Here is a 15,043-nt window from a genome sequence, read left to right as displayed (position 1 = left end):
ATGGAAAGGGCAATAAAAGACAGTTACAAACATCAAATATAAATAAAAAAAAATAAATAAAAAAAATTAAAGATAAATATAAACAGAATAATGATGTTAGATAAACGAAAAATAAGAATAAATAAATAAATAAATAAATAAGTAAGAGAGCAAAAAATGAAAGAATGAAAGAATGAAGAATGAAAGACGAAAGACGGCATCACATAAAAGCCAGCCTATAAAAGTGGGTTTTTAAAAGTGATTTAAAAGAACCAACAGACTCTGCATGCCTTATCTCCTCTGGCAGGTTGTTCCAAAGTCGAGGAGCTCAGACAGAGAAAGCTCTGTCACCTTTAGTTAGAGCCTCGACTTTGGAACGACCAGGAGTCCTTCCCCAGAGGATCTGAGGCTGCGAGCTGGCTCATATTTAATTAAAAGCTCAGAAATGTAAGTAGGAGCACGTCCTGTGAGAGCTTTAAAAGTGATCAATAAAATCTTAAAATCAATTCTAAAACTGACAGGAAGCCAGTGGAGGGAGGCTCAAACTGGTGTGATGTGATGCCGTCTATTAAAACCAGTTAAAAGCCTAGCTGCTGCATTCTGTACTAGTTGGAGGCGAGAGAGAGATTTTTTGTTTAAGCCAGGTAGGAGGGAGTTACAGTAGTCCAGTCTGGAAAAAATGAAGGCATGAATTACTTTCTCAAGATCTGGAGGGGTGAGTATTTGTTTGATTTTTGAAATGGAGCGCAGATGGAAGAAACAAGACTGGGTGATTTTATTGATGTGGGTGGAGAAGGTGAGTTCGGAGTCAAAGATGACTCCTAGATTTCTGGCTGAAGGTTTAATGTTTAATGAGAGTGGACCGAGAGAGGACTGTATCAGGGGGGAATTTGGTATGTTACAGAGAATTATTTCGGATTTTGAGTTGTTTAGTTGAAGAAAATTTTCTGCCATCCAACAATTGATATCATTGAGACAGTTCATGACAGCAGCTAGGCCCTGTGTGTCCTCAGGTCTCAGGGGAAGGTATATCTGTGTGTCGTCCGCATAGCAGTGAAAGGAGACCTGGTGGCGCTGAATTAGATGGCCAAGGGGCAGCATATAAATAGAAAATAAAATTGGACCTAAAACTGAACCTTGTGGTACACCACAGGCAATGGTGGAAGTAGAGGAGCTGTGATTGCCTATGGTGACCGCACAGGTTCGCTCTAAAAGATAAGACTGAAACCAGCTAAGTGCAGTGTCCTTGATACCCACCCAGTTTTTGAGTCGTTTAATTAAAATAGCGTGGTCAACTGTGTCAAAAGCTGCACTGAGATCTAAAAGGATTAAAATTGAGCCCTCCCCTCTGTCTGCTGCTAAAAGAAGATCATTGGTCACTCTGAGGAGGGCTGTCTCAGTGCTGTGACCTGTTCTAAAACCAGACTGGAATTTCTCAAAGAGGTTGTTTTCAGACATAAAACTTAAAAGCTGTGAAGAAACCACCTTCTCTAAAAGTTTGGATAAAAATGGAAGTTTTGAAATCGGTCTAAAATTGTTAAAATCAGTGGGATCAAGGTTTGGTTTCTTTAAAAGGGGTTGGACGACAGCGTGTTTGAAAGCAGAGGGAAATACTCCCTCTGACAAAGAACTATTAATGATAGATAAAATACTGGGTCCAACCGTTTGAAAAACCTCTTTGAGAAATCTGGTGGGGATAAAATCAAGACTGCACGTAGCTGGTTTCATATGGGCTAAAATATCTGATAAAAAGGATAAGGACACCGGCTCAAAATTGCTGAAATAATGAAGAATTTTCCTGCTTAATGCTAACCGGAGATCAGGAGGAGAGATCTGTTGCCGAATGTCCATTACCCTGTTCGTAAAATGAGTTAAAAACTTCTCACACGTGTCCTGAGAAGCGTCAGTAAAATAAGAGGGGGAGGGGTTAGTGAGGGAATCTAAAACCTTAAATAAAACTCTGGGGTTAGAATGATTGACTAAAATCAAATTAGAATAAAATGCTGCCCTTGCATCTTTAACAGCCCTCTGGTAGTTTTTCATGGATTCTTTCCAGATGTTGTGAAAAACCACCAGCCCAGTCTTTTTCCATTTTCGTTCGTTTTTTCTACATAATCTCTTTAAAAAATGTGTGGACTCTGTAAGCCAAGGCTGGGGCTCTTTATTAGAGCTTTTTGCCTTTAGAGGAGCTACAGAGTCCAGGATGGTTCCACAAGTGCTGTTAAAAAGAGAGACAAGCTCTTCTGTGTTAAAAACAGGATTGAGATCTGGGTTGAAGGCTGTTAAAGATGCAGAAATAAAAAGCTCCGAAAACTTGCTAGCAGACATTGAATTGAAAACCCTTCGAAAAACTGGAGTATGATCGGTAAAAGAAGGCTGGGATAAAACCACAGAGAATAAAACCAGTTTGTGGTCTGACACACAGATATCCTTAGTTAAAAACCCAACAGGACTAAGTCCAGAAGATAAAACCAAATCTAGGCAATGTCCCTTTACATGGGTTGGTTCCTGTATTGCCTGGGTTAGATTAAAAGAGTCCAGAGTTTCAATAAAATCAGCGGTCATTGGATGAGAGGGACAACAAACGTGTACATTAAAATCCCCTACAATAAGAATTTTATCAAATTTACACATAATAAGGGATAAAAACTCTGAAAACTCTTGAATAAAAACAGTGTTAGGTTTTGGAGGTCTATAGATGACTAAAATCAGGACAGGGTCTTTCAATTGAACAATAACAGCAAGGTGCTCAAATGAACTGAAGGTACTGAGGGTGATGGGGGTGCATTTAAAATCCTTCTTGTATATGACAGCCACCCCCCCTCCCCGACCTGACAGCCGGGGTTGATGGAGGTGAGTAAAACCAGGGGGGGTAGCTTCAATGAGAGAGGTGTAACTGTCCGGAGTGAGCCAAGTTTCTGTTAAAATAAAAAAGTCCAAGCAGTATTGGGAAATAAAATCATGACATAAAAATGTTTTGTTATTGAGTGACCTGATGTTTAAAAGTCCACAGTTTGCAGGTTTGCTGTTAAAAGCAGGGCGGGGTAGCTGTGGAAGCAGGGGAATGAGGATGAGGTTTGAGGGGATACAGTTCCTGACAGGGTGAAAGTGAGGACGAGAGGAGGTGATGTGAACAGGAATTAAAGAACTGCTGATGTAACCAAACTTAGGGAGCAGGGGAAAAGGGGGATTGGCAGGTGAGTGGGCGGGGATTATTGGTGTGCTTTGTGATGAACAGGTGATACTGAGCGGAGGGGAGGGGGTGACCTGTTTGTGGGAGGATGAGCTGCTGAGAGCAGACTGTCAAACCGGTGAGGAGTGGATTTTGTACTGGAGATTGTGCGAAAGCATTTGGCTACCCCGCCTGTTGGGATGGATCCCATCATGTCTAAAAAGGGATGCTCGGTCCCAGAAGAGATCAAAATTGTCAATAAAATAAAAGTTGAGGGTGGGGCAGGTGAGTTGAAGCCAGATGTGGAGGCTGAGTAGCCTGCTAAAACGTTCTGCTCCACGACCAAGTGTGGGGATCGGGCCAGAGATAAAAACTGTCTTTCCAGTGTCCTTGAGAACGTTAAAAAGCAAGTTAAAATCACTCTTTGTGACTTCGGACTGCTTTTTGGAGGTGTCATTAGAGCCGACGTGCACCACGATCTTCGAGACAGAGGAGGGGAGGGAGGGGAGTAAATGGAGGAGTTTGTCCAGAATAACGGGAACGGTGGCACCAGGAAAAGAGTGAGTGATGGCGTTAAAAAACCTGATGTACCTGGTTATGGAGTCTCCGATGATCAACGTGGTGGGGGGGAGAAGAGGACGAGGAGAAGAGCGCAATGAAGAGCGCGCGGTGATGCCTTCAGAGATCGGGTGTTTCACATGTGCGAAGGTTGACGCCGACGTACCAGGTGGAGTGAGGGTGTTTGAAGACGGGGGGAGCACCCCCAAGCGTCTGGAAACGGCCTCCTTAAGCAGCCGGCGGCGCTGCATCCCGGTCGAGGAGCGTGGCGCAGCCTGGCTCGAGGTGGCCATCCGCGGAGCCGACGCAGCAGAGGAGGGAGCCGCCTCCACTTGTGCTGATTCTGACGGGGATGGAGGAGCCCGTGCAGGGGCAGGATCAGCGGCGCGGACTTGAGCCCCATCTTTCAGGGCCGAGAAGCGGTTGGAAAGGGAGAGGCGAGGTGGTGAAGGCGCTCCCCCCACCGCGATGGTCCTCCGTCCGCGTTGCACAACCTCAGACCAGGCTTGGTGCCCCTGCGGCTTCGGTGTAGAGCAGTGGGCAGGGTGCGATGGGAATCCCCCTTCCATGACAGCATCGGAGTCCTCCGGCGGCCTCAGACCCTGACTGACCCCGTCCGTGTTGGGAGAGGTGGTGTAGCAGCCTGCCGGCTCCGCACAGTGCCGCGGCGCGGGGGAGCGGATTGATCGTGCCGGGCCCTCGGCTGGCTCGTTGGCGGAGGAGTGCAGGGAGACTACCCAGGGTAGCGTGGCAGCGGAGGCCGAGACCAGCTGTGGAGCCAGAGCTGAGGGCGACAGGCCGGAGATCCTGGAGGCCTGCATAAGTGAAATGTGTTTTGCCTGAGCCGAGGCTATGGATATAAAGCCCTCCAGCAGCTTGTCCTTTTCCCGGACATCCTTTTGCAAACGGGAGAGTTTTTCTTCCAGCCGTGAGTTTTCTCTTTTGCATTCCACACACACAGCCATTTAGAGATTTTAAAAGCTTTTAGACCCACTCTTCCGGGTCTTGTTGGCGCCGAGGTGACGAGCCGCAGAAATTATGTACTAAAATCAGCCGAAATGATTGTTCTTGTGGCTGAGAACTGAGGCCCAGTTTAAAATGTATCAATCCAGCTAAAAGGTGGATCTAGGAGACAGGCCAGCACCAAAGTTTTTGTGTCTTCTACTGTTGAGAAACTCTTGCCCAGGCTCTCTCTCATGGCTTGCCTGAGCGTACTGATACCTTTTGTGGAGGGCCCCTCAGTATCTTGATGTAGGATCTTCAGCACAGCCAGGCTTGGAATGATGCAGGATGCTGAGGAGTTGCTGTGGCTCACATGAAGTGTCACTTCCTCTATTGGGAGAAGAGTTTCAATCAGATTGGACACGAGGTCCCACTGGTGAGCAGTTGGACTTGCAAATCCTCCATGTTCACTACAATAGATGGTAAGTGCAAGCTTTTGTTCCAGCATTCTTAGCAGCATGTGGAGCTTTGAGTTCCACCTTGTCGGAACAGCCTGGATTATGTTTTGCTCTGGCAGGGCAAGTTCCCTCTGAATGTCTCACAAACGCTGTTTGGCCAAAATGGAGTGATGGAAATGTGTGGCACACTTCTTAAGTATAGCAATGACATCTATGACAGCTCTTTGACTTGACAGACTGTCATTCACAACAAGTTGCAAGGTGTGTGCTGTGCAGCTGAGAGCTGGAAGTTCAACTAGCCTCATTCCCTTTACAATGTTTTCTCCACTGTCCCGAAGCACTAGTGGTACACAGTCTTTTCTTATCTTCCAGTCCTCAAGCATACTGAGAAATGTTTCTTTCAAGTATTCTCCAGTGTGGGACCCATGTATCGCTTTCGTATTTAAGACGACCTGCTTTCTTGTCCATTCAGCATCAGTGAAATGGCATTTTAGGCGATCAGCATTCTCTGGTTGAATCAGGGCTTCGATCTTTTCTACAACCTTTTGGTGAACTTCCTGCAGCTTTTCAGTTCGGTAATACTTGTCACTTTTCAATGCTGCAGCCATCAGGCGCTTAAAGCCAAAATCGGACAGCAGCGTGAATGGTTGGTTGTCAGTAACGATCATCTCTATGATTAGTTTGTCCATTTGTTTTGACCCGCTCTTCTGTCTCCGTCTATTCAATGTTTACATTTAGGTACCTCCAATGTGGCTGCGCATACCCAAATCATGACGTCAGTGCAAAAGAACTGTATCTACACAGAAACAGGCTGAGTACAACAACTTAGTAGTTTACCAGCTATTACTGCTCTTTAGTTTACTCTCAGATGGTGCTTTGCTGTCAGTTTCTGCAGTTTCTCATGTAGCCTACACAAGCACACGTGCACACACACACCTTTTCTTGCCATCATCTCAACGCGCTTCCCTGCAACAAAACTAATAGAATTTCTCTTTCTCGCTCACACACACACACACACACACACACACACACACACACACACACACACACACACACACACACACACACACACACAACTATTATCACTGACTATTTCACTATCAATATTTTAAGTTGAAGTTCAAGTTGTTTCAGGTGATTAAACCTCTGAAAATACTAAACAGCTTATGTCATCTTCACCCCCACCCCCCTGGAAGTCAAGTTAATTTTATTTTCCATATAGCGCAAGATCACAGCAAAGGTGATTTAGAGTTCCCTCTCTTATAAATCAGATCTATACCTTGTTTTTTAATCTAACAGATTAAATAGACTTATTTCATTTATCTCATTTTCATGATGGGATGTCGTTTTAACATCCTTGGGTTCATATTTCTCCTCGCGGGACTTCACCGTGCATGAAAGAGCACGTGATCTTTTGCGCAATACTGACTCTACATGCTAAGCTGGACCACAGCTTTGCTTTTGTGTCAGGGTGAGTCCCAGGGGAGCAGAGCAACTTCTTACCTTGGCAGTGTTGTCCTTGGAGGCACTGATGAACATGGTGAGATCCAGAGACGTCTGGATGTCATTGATCTGTTTGGTGTGCTCCTTAGCCTTCTTCTGGATCTCTCCAGTCTGTGAATGAATACAGCATTAGGTTAAAATGAAGATCAGAACACATCAGTTTTTTATTCAACTGATACAGTTGGACCTATTTCCGTAAATGTTCTGATGCTCTGTCTCTTTCCGTATGAATTTTCTTTCCAGCTCATTTTATGGCATTACACAGCTAGGCCGGGGCTGGCATCATTTCAGTGCCAAGTTTGCCCAAAGCATAATTCATGCGGTCAGTGATCCGATGGTTGGCTGTAATGTTACACTCGGTTGTGGCATGCAAGTTGTTGCCAACTAATCAGCTCTGCCAGCGTATTTAGTGACATTTTAGACCCCTCTTGCGTCTTTTTTGAGGGAAAAAAGCAACTTCCACCAAATCTAGTGACTTTTCTGGAGTTTGGAGACTGAAGTGAAAGCATGTGGTGATCTCCAACACACCCTAGTTCTCAATGACGGGCACTAAGCCCTGTGCTGAGCCCCTCCACTATCCAAAACACTCAGACAAGTCCGCCACACAAACGCAGCAGCTTGTCACAGAACGTTGTCACACTGGCCATACATACCGTTCCCAAGCCCGTTTCAACCCCAAAGTCCAGTTCTTTGGCCAGCGGGACCGCAAGCATGCAGTGCCTAGGCTCAATCATCTTCCCTGCTTTGGCACACTCAAGAGAGGTGAGCTTTTTGGCATGGTACACTTCATGCACTAAAACGAGCACGCAGACAGACGCATCATCAAAGACGTAAGCAGCAGCCTGGGAAGACATCTGCATGCAAATGAATCGCGCTCATACTTGTCTCTTTTGGTAATTTTTGGTGATCCCAACCCCAGATAAAAGGAGGAGGATTATTATCTTGACATTGTAAAAAAAAGTAGAAGAAAGTTGATTCAAAGTTATAAACAGATTTAAGGTGCACTCGGGCCTTGTTTACACAACATTTCATCCTAAAATGCTAAAATGCAGTAAAAACGTAATGAAAAAAATCTGTGTTTACATGAAAACGCTGAGGGACTGAATACACTGTAGTAAGCATACCAGACCTGTATCTGGCGCTATAACTGTCTTGTCCAGAAGAATTTGTGTATCATTCATGCAATTTATATTCAAAAATGAATAAAAAAAGAAGACATTGAAAAATGGTTAGTTTCATTTTTTCCTTTTCAAAATGAACTCAAACAAATGAAAATCTGTTCGTTTTCAATATTCTGTTTGATAACATAGATCAAATAAAGAGAAGTTGAATCTGACGGGCTACGGGCTGATTCCGATTTTATAATTCAATTTCTTAGATCATTGTGACCTAGAGGTTGAGGGGTCTCTATCAAGAGAGCGTAGATGAAGCCGGTTTGATAGATGTGTGTGCGATGATGGACAGCTGCGTTTTATTCAAAGGAGCCTAACAGGTGACGCTTAAAGATGATGACATAACAACAGAAAAGAATAAGCAGGATCTTTCAAGTATGTTCATTTTCTTCAAGAGTATGCCGTAGGCCTGGGTGATATATCGGTTATATCGATTAATTTGAATTTTCCTTGAGGACGATTTAAAAAATGAAAATTTGATTTTTTTCTCCCCCGCTATTGCACACCTTTTATACCGCAGCAAGCACTGACTCCCCTTGTGTGCAGCATGCTTTAACAGTTCACTAACAAAACAACAGAAACCTAAATGTCATAACAATGTTCTTGTGCATCTTTACCACCCAGCACCTTGACGGACACGTGTTCCTTATAGTCTGTATCAACAGCCCAAAGAGGTTGATATAAACTAGACCACTCATCAGTAAATGTTCAATCCCTTTCCTCCAATCCTCTGTTTTCTATCAGTCTCCTTTCAGGAGTTTAATTGAGATCTTTGACTGAAACATTCACATAGCCGCATGGCTGTAACCAGCTATGAGGTCACCGAGGTAAAAATTTCAGTGAAAAAAAAAATAAAACAAGCCCCAATTGGCGCATCAAACATATAAACACAGGGGAGCTTTTATTTTGAAACCGCGGCATCCAGGAAGTTATCTGACGAAGCCTGTAATCGCAGTGACTCTGAGCACGCTTGACAGGAAGCAGAGAACGACCCCGTGAGGTGAGTGACAGATTCTTTATTATTTTTTTTTTTAAACAAGCAGCCCACTGTAAATGAAGCCAGACCTTCGTGTGTTTTCCACCAACATGATCTGACAGTGTCTTGTAAACCTTCACGCAGACTGGTCCATTATTTTCGGTCTGTTATCACTCTTTAGAAAGAGGAGGAAGAAGCTGGGGGTTTGATTCGAGGTCCAAACCCGCAGAATATTTCAGCCGGATTTAATTCATCTCATTATATCCCATGGTCTGTGTGAATACTGATCCAGACTGGGTTTATACCCACTTTAAACGTAAAAGACGTTACGGTTAAACTGCCTGACGACAGTTCCCCCCGATGCCAGTTTAAAGTGCTGGACTGGCATAACCGTAAGGTAATCATGGCAACATACTCAAAGCATACAGTTCAAAAAGATAAAGCTCACTAGTTAAAACACAGTTATTTTTTATTGATATGTTGACAATACTGATTTAGTTTGCATTTCCATTTATTCTATCCAATGTGGAATTTTCTGTGCTGCTTTTATGACAAGAACTGACTGTCTCCGTTTTTTAAAACAGATTGTTTTGTTTACAGATCATATCACAGCAAAGTAATGTGGGCCTTTACTATTTTATTAAGTATGTATATGTATCTATGCAGATAGATAGATAGATAGATAGATAGATAGATAGATAGATAGATAGATAGATAGATAGATGGATAGATAGATAGATAGATAGATAGATAGATAGATAAAAATGTAAGTTAAATGATCCTAAAATGAAGCATAATCTATAGGGTCTAATCAACCTCCTTGACCCCCCTCCCCCCACAGAAAAAAGCAAGTCAGAAGAGCAAAAGGCAAAAATGCCAAATAGGAAAAGATACAGACAAAATACACTGGATTTGTTTGTTAAAAAAAACAAGGCTGTGTGATGAGGACAGAGCAAAACAAAATGACGAGAGGAGAAAGGAGGAGAGACAAGAGGCACAAGAAGACACAGGAGACAATAATGGAGAACAGAGAAGTCAAGGGATAAGTCAGAGTGGAAAAACAATGAGAACAAAAAGAAGAACAGAGAAAACAGGTGGTAGAACTAAAAAAAGAACTAAGTGCACAGAGTGGAGGTGAGAAACTCAAGAAAGGACCAACACCGACAGCAGAAAGGGCGGGGTGTCAGTGGCGCAGTTGAAGAATGCGCTTGGTCGGTGATCGGAAAGTTGTAGGGTCAAGCCCAGCTCTGGGCGACACATGGCGATGTGTCCTTGCGCAAGACACCTAACCCCTAGCTGCTCCCACTGCTGCATCGGTGGTGTGTGAATGGGTATGAAAGAGCGTGACTGTATTAGAGATAAGGGTGGATTGCTATCATAGTAAAATTGGATCCATCAGTGTGTGAATGTGAGCGCGAATGGGTGTGGATGGGTAAGTGTGACCTGTGGTGTAAAGCAGCTTTGAGTGGTCCATGACTAGAAAAGCGCTATATAAGCTCAAGTCCATTTACCATTTTACCAAAGAGAACACAGGAGAACAGAGAGGAGGAGACGATCTTAAGAGAGGACCAACACTGACAGCAGAAAGAGAACAGACAGGAGAACAAAGAGGAGGAGAGGATCTTAAGAGAGGACCAACACTGACAGCAGAAAGAGAACAGACAGGAGAACAAAGAGGAGGAGAGGATCTTAAGAGAGGACCAACACTGACAGCAGAAAGAGAACAGACAGGAGAGAACAGTCAGAATAGAGTGACAGAGCATGAAGCAGTTGCCCTGGACCCTTTAGATCCTGTGAATTTCAAAAATAAAATCATGCAGGGTATCATGTTAACAGACACCGACAAAATATTTTTGCTCCAAAATAAGTGGGTAGCCACAGGACATTTTAACTAGGAATTTTGGAGCAAAGCTGCTTAAATATAATGTCTTTTGGGAAAAAAAATATGAATGGCTTTGGTACTCGGCTAAGGAAGATGCTGCATATTGTGCTCATTGCCTTGCCTTCAATAATGTCAAGTGCTCAAACTTTAGTTTTGTTACAAAAGGCTTCACTGACTGGAAAAACACCATTGGGGGAAAAAAAGAGGTATCCTCCCAAAACACAGCTTATCTATTGGGCATCAAAAAGCCACAGAAATGGCAGAAAACTTTGTTGCCATAGGGGGGAATATAAGCTCAACAATCAGCACAAACTATGAAGAGAAGGTGAGAAAAAATCGCCAGGCTCTCCTATCTATTCTAGACGTTATTGTATGCCTTGGCCAGAGAAATGTGTCTTTCCGGGTGAGCTGGGAGGGGGAGACTGAGACAAGGAATTTCCGCCATTGGAAATCAGAATTTGATTCTACCCCTAAAAAACACCTTCAGACTGCACCAAAAAATGCCATGTACCTCTCACCATTAGTTCAAAATGAGCTTATAGAATGCTGTGGTGTTGATATTAGAGATACCTTGCTAAAAAAAGTAAAGGAGGCCAAGTTCTTTTCTGTCCTTGCAGATGAATCCATGGACATTAGTGGCACACAACAGATGTCAATATGCATCCGTTATGTCAAAGACAAGGACAAGACAACTGAGATAAGGGAGGACTTCACTGGTTTCTGTCCCCTCCCCAAACGAGATGCAGCCACCATCAGTGCAGCTATTCTCAGGCAGCTCACAGAGATTGGTCTTGAGGCCAGTTTACTCAGAGCTCAGGGGTATGATGGAGCCTCCACAATGAGTGGACAAGTGAGTGGGGTCCAAACCAGAATCCAGGAGCAGTACCCAAAGGCAGTGTACACCCACTGTAGGAGCCATGCTCTCAATTTGGTAGTGGTACATGGATGTGCTGATATCCCTGTAGTAAGGAACACCATGACTGTTACTGAGGATATTGCTGCATTTTTCTCAGCTACAGGTGCAAGAAAAGCTGCCTTGCAGGAACAGTGTACAGGTGATCAATCCAGGGTGAGGACAGCAAAAATACCTTTGATTTCAGACACCAGGTGGGGCACTAGAGCAACAACATTAAGTGCTTTTGTGGAAATGTTCAGTGCTGTCCATTCTGCTTTGAAGACCATGGAAACTGAACACACCTCCATCTCTGGTAAAGCCTATAACCTACGGCAAAGTATTGAATCCTTTAAGACCATCATCACAGCTGTGATCACAAGCTATGTCCTAGGTTTTATGCAGCCCCTCACAAAACAACTGCAGGCTAGTAACCTGGACATACTTTCTGCATATCAAGAGGCCAGAAATGTCTGTGATGTCATAGCCCAACAGAGATCTGAGCAAAGTTTCAGTTTGTGCTTTCAAAAGGCAACTGACCTGGCTAAATCTGTCGACATGGTCCCAAGCAAACATAGAATCTCTGTTAAACAGATTTTCAGAGCAAACATTCCCTCTGAATCAGTGGAAACACACTACAGGGTAAATCTATTTTATCCTTTTGCTGACCACATCATCAGTGAACTGGAACGCAGGTTTGCTCCAAGAAAAAAGCCAGCCATGATGGCAGCATACCTGGTACCAGCAGATCTGGAAAAGCTCACTGAAGAAAGGGAGGCAGAGCTCATCAAGTGGTACCACCAAGACCTACCTGATGCTGCGACTGTGGAACAAGAGCTCAAACGCTGGAGATATAAATTCCAGACCAGCACCGAGCCCCTGCCATCCACAGTGCTGGGCACTCTCCAGTAGTGTTGTCACGATACCAAAATTATGATTCGATACGATACTTGCCTAAAAAAATTCGATATCGATACTCAAACAATACCATGTCAAACTTAAAATATGAGAAAATGAATAAAATAAACAGCTTGAAGAGAAGGCTGCCTCAAGCGAGTTTTTTGACATCTGTTTGTGTGTCTGTGGGGCTAAGGGAGATTTGTAAATTGTGCTAATATTTCAGAAAACACACACACAAAGTATTATAGATTACATGCAGAATCAGTTCCTAGAGGGAACCTAAACTCATTTATTATTCTCAAGAATAATTCAACTAAATAGAAAACCAGAAAATAGTAATTGTTGTACAGAAATGAGCAGGTAAAATAACAATGCCAGACTTTAACAGCCATCTAGTGTTTTCATGCTCAGCACACTGGAGTTTAGTTCACACTGTGTGTTGATCAACAAACACTGTGTATGGATACACTGAAAAGTACCCTTTTAACATGAATACTCTAAAAAAAATACTGTACCTGTGTTATTTAAGCTTTTTCACAGATGCAACACTTTAGTGTCTCCTATAGGCTTTTATCATTGTTAAAGTTAGAAAACTACTGGTCACTGATTTTAAGTGTGTCAACACCACAGCTCTGATTCAGGGCTGAGCCTGCTCCACGCAGCTCATCTGTTTATGACGCTGACTATTCGTCGTACAAATCGTGGTGAACTAGTTTTCTTGTCACAAAGTAATTGACACTCGTTTGACTTTTGTGTTTGGGCACGTCGTTTGAATCTGTCACTCTTGCTCTTTAAGGAGGTGAGGATGCTGCTTCATCATGTTTGTAGTGTTTCCTCCGTGTGTGTCGGTAGTGAGCTTTACAGGCGGGCTTTGAAACGTGCATTAGCTTACAAAGCCGCCCGACTGTCGGCTTCGTAAGCAGAGTAATGCCAGATTTCGCTCCATGCACTGGCTTTTTTGACAAGCTGCTGCCGGTTCACAGGAGCGCTGAAACTTGAACCCATGTCTGTAACTTCGTCTGTACGTTTGCATCCAGCTTAAGAAATCAAACAGTGAGGTAGTCAGCGCGAGATCGGATAATTAAGATGCACGTTAACAACGTCGTCGGACAGAAAACGGCCAAGCATCGACACGTGAAGCTAATACAGGCTCACTGTCCAACTTCACAACAACACACACACTTTGGAAAGAGAGCAAGTCTCCGCCTACTCCTCAGAGAGGAGAGTGGACCCAGCTCGGTGGCTGCAGACTCACAGGGTGCCTGAGTCAAAACGTCTCTGATTCAGACGAAAAATTGGCTTGGAGTATCGATACTTAAAACACGTGGTATTGTTTACTTTTTGAAAACAGGGAGTATCGATACTTTCTAAGTATCGGTATATCGTGCAACCCTACTCTCCAGAACACAAGCATGATCTTTTTTCCAAATGTAGAGCGCATGCTGAGAATATTCCTCACAATCCCAGTGACAACATGTGCCTGTGAAAGGTCCTTTTCAGCTATGAGGAGATTGAAGACATGGCTGAGAGCCAGCATGTCGGATGACACACTGACTGGATTGGCTCTCATGCACGTCCACTGGAGAGTTGGCATAGATAGGGAAAGAGTCCTGAAGCGGTGGGACGCTTCTGGCCACAGGAGAATACACTTAGCCTTCAACTCCAAAAGGTTATTAATGTTATGATTATAAAAATATTTACCTATTGCACTAAGAATGAGCATTATAACTTATGTTTGTGTGTTCTATGTCATTTCAAAGGACCAACACAGAAGAGGGAGCACATGAGGAAGCACAGTTTACTGCCTGTCTGCCTGACACAGCCAAATAAAACATTATTTTTGCTAATACGTCCCTCTGTGTGTGGTACATTCAACTTGGCAGTGTATTTGTGATTTTAGGTGACATTTTGGTGTGAATTGTGCAAAAACTGATAAAAAGGGATTTTTCACCTCTAATCTCAATGTCTCAATGAGAATAGGTTTCTCAAGTCTGAACAACAGAAAATCTCTCTCTTCCTCATTTGCTCAACTGTCCATTACTGTTACGCTAACAACCCAAAGTAAACCTCCATCAGTTCACACTATGATTATATGCAGTCTAATATAAAGGAACTTTTAGCTACTACTGGTCAAAACTGATTTTATAACACAAGTTTGTGTGCATGGGTTAGGGTGTAGGTGTGGGTTGGGGGGTCAAGGTCTGGACCTCACCAATTTTGAAACCCTGGTTACGGCCCTGCATAGCCGGGACCCTTTACGTTTACCTGCAGATTATTGATGATGTGATTGACGCACGTAAAACCTGCTGCTCTTCGAAGTTGATACTCTGATCATTTTGAGATTTAGACAGTAAAGAAATATACATTAGTTTTTCTCAGAACACCCTCACTCTACCGTAGAAAATCCCCTCTTATGGTGATTTGGATGGATCATGATTTGTGAAAGTAGACTGTGGGGAGGGAGACGGGACGACAAGGGGCGATCGAACAGAGCGGCGTGCTGCTCGGACAGACATGACTGCGAAGTTGTTAAACTTTTACCTGGCTAAAGCTGAGTTCTGTCTTTCCCTGCAACTCCCTCTGTTCCACCAACTAAATCCTCCATTCAG

General features: G+C 43.6%; 1 protein-coding gene across 1 annotated transcript in view; it reads right to left on the bottom strand.

Annotated features, from left to right (window-relative positions):
* The window catches only part of eif3i (eukaryotic translation initiation factor 3, subunit I), a 34,708-nt gene that overhangs the window by 13,067 nt on the left and 6,598 nt on the right, over positions 1–15,043 (bottom strand). Inside the window, exon 7 of the mRNA XM_074687377.1 lies at positions 6,613–6,723. Within this exon, the coding sequence (XP_074543478.1) occupies positions 6,613–6,723 (111 nt within the window). The remainder of the gene's footprint in view (positions 1–6,612; positions 6,724–15,043) is intronic.

This window comes from Halichoeres trimaculatus, unplaced genomic scaffold (genome assembly GCF_033239565.1).
Source record: "Halichoeres trimaculatus isolate MK-OKI-2021-1 unplaced genomic scaffold, fHalTri1.1 fHalTri1_scaffold_14, whole genome shotgun sequence".
In the NCBI taxonomy this organism is placed as follows: Eukaryota; Metazoa; Chordata; class Actinopteri; order Labriformes; family Labridae; genus Halichoeres; species Halichoeres trimaculatus.
Note: the sequence above shows the minus strand (reverse complement) of the source record. Positions and strands in the feature narration are given on the sequence as shown.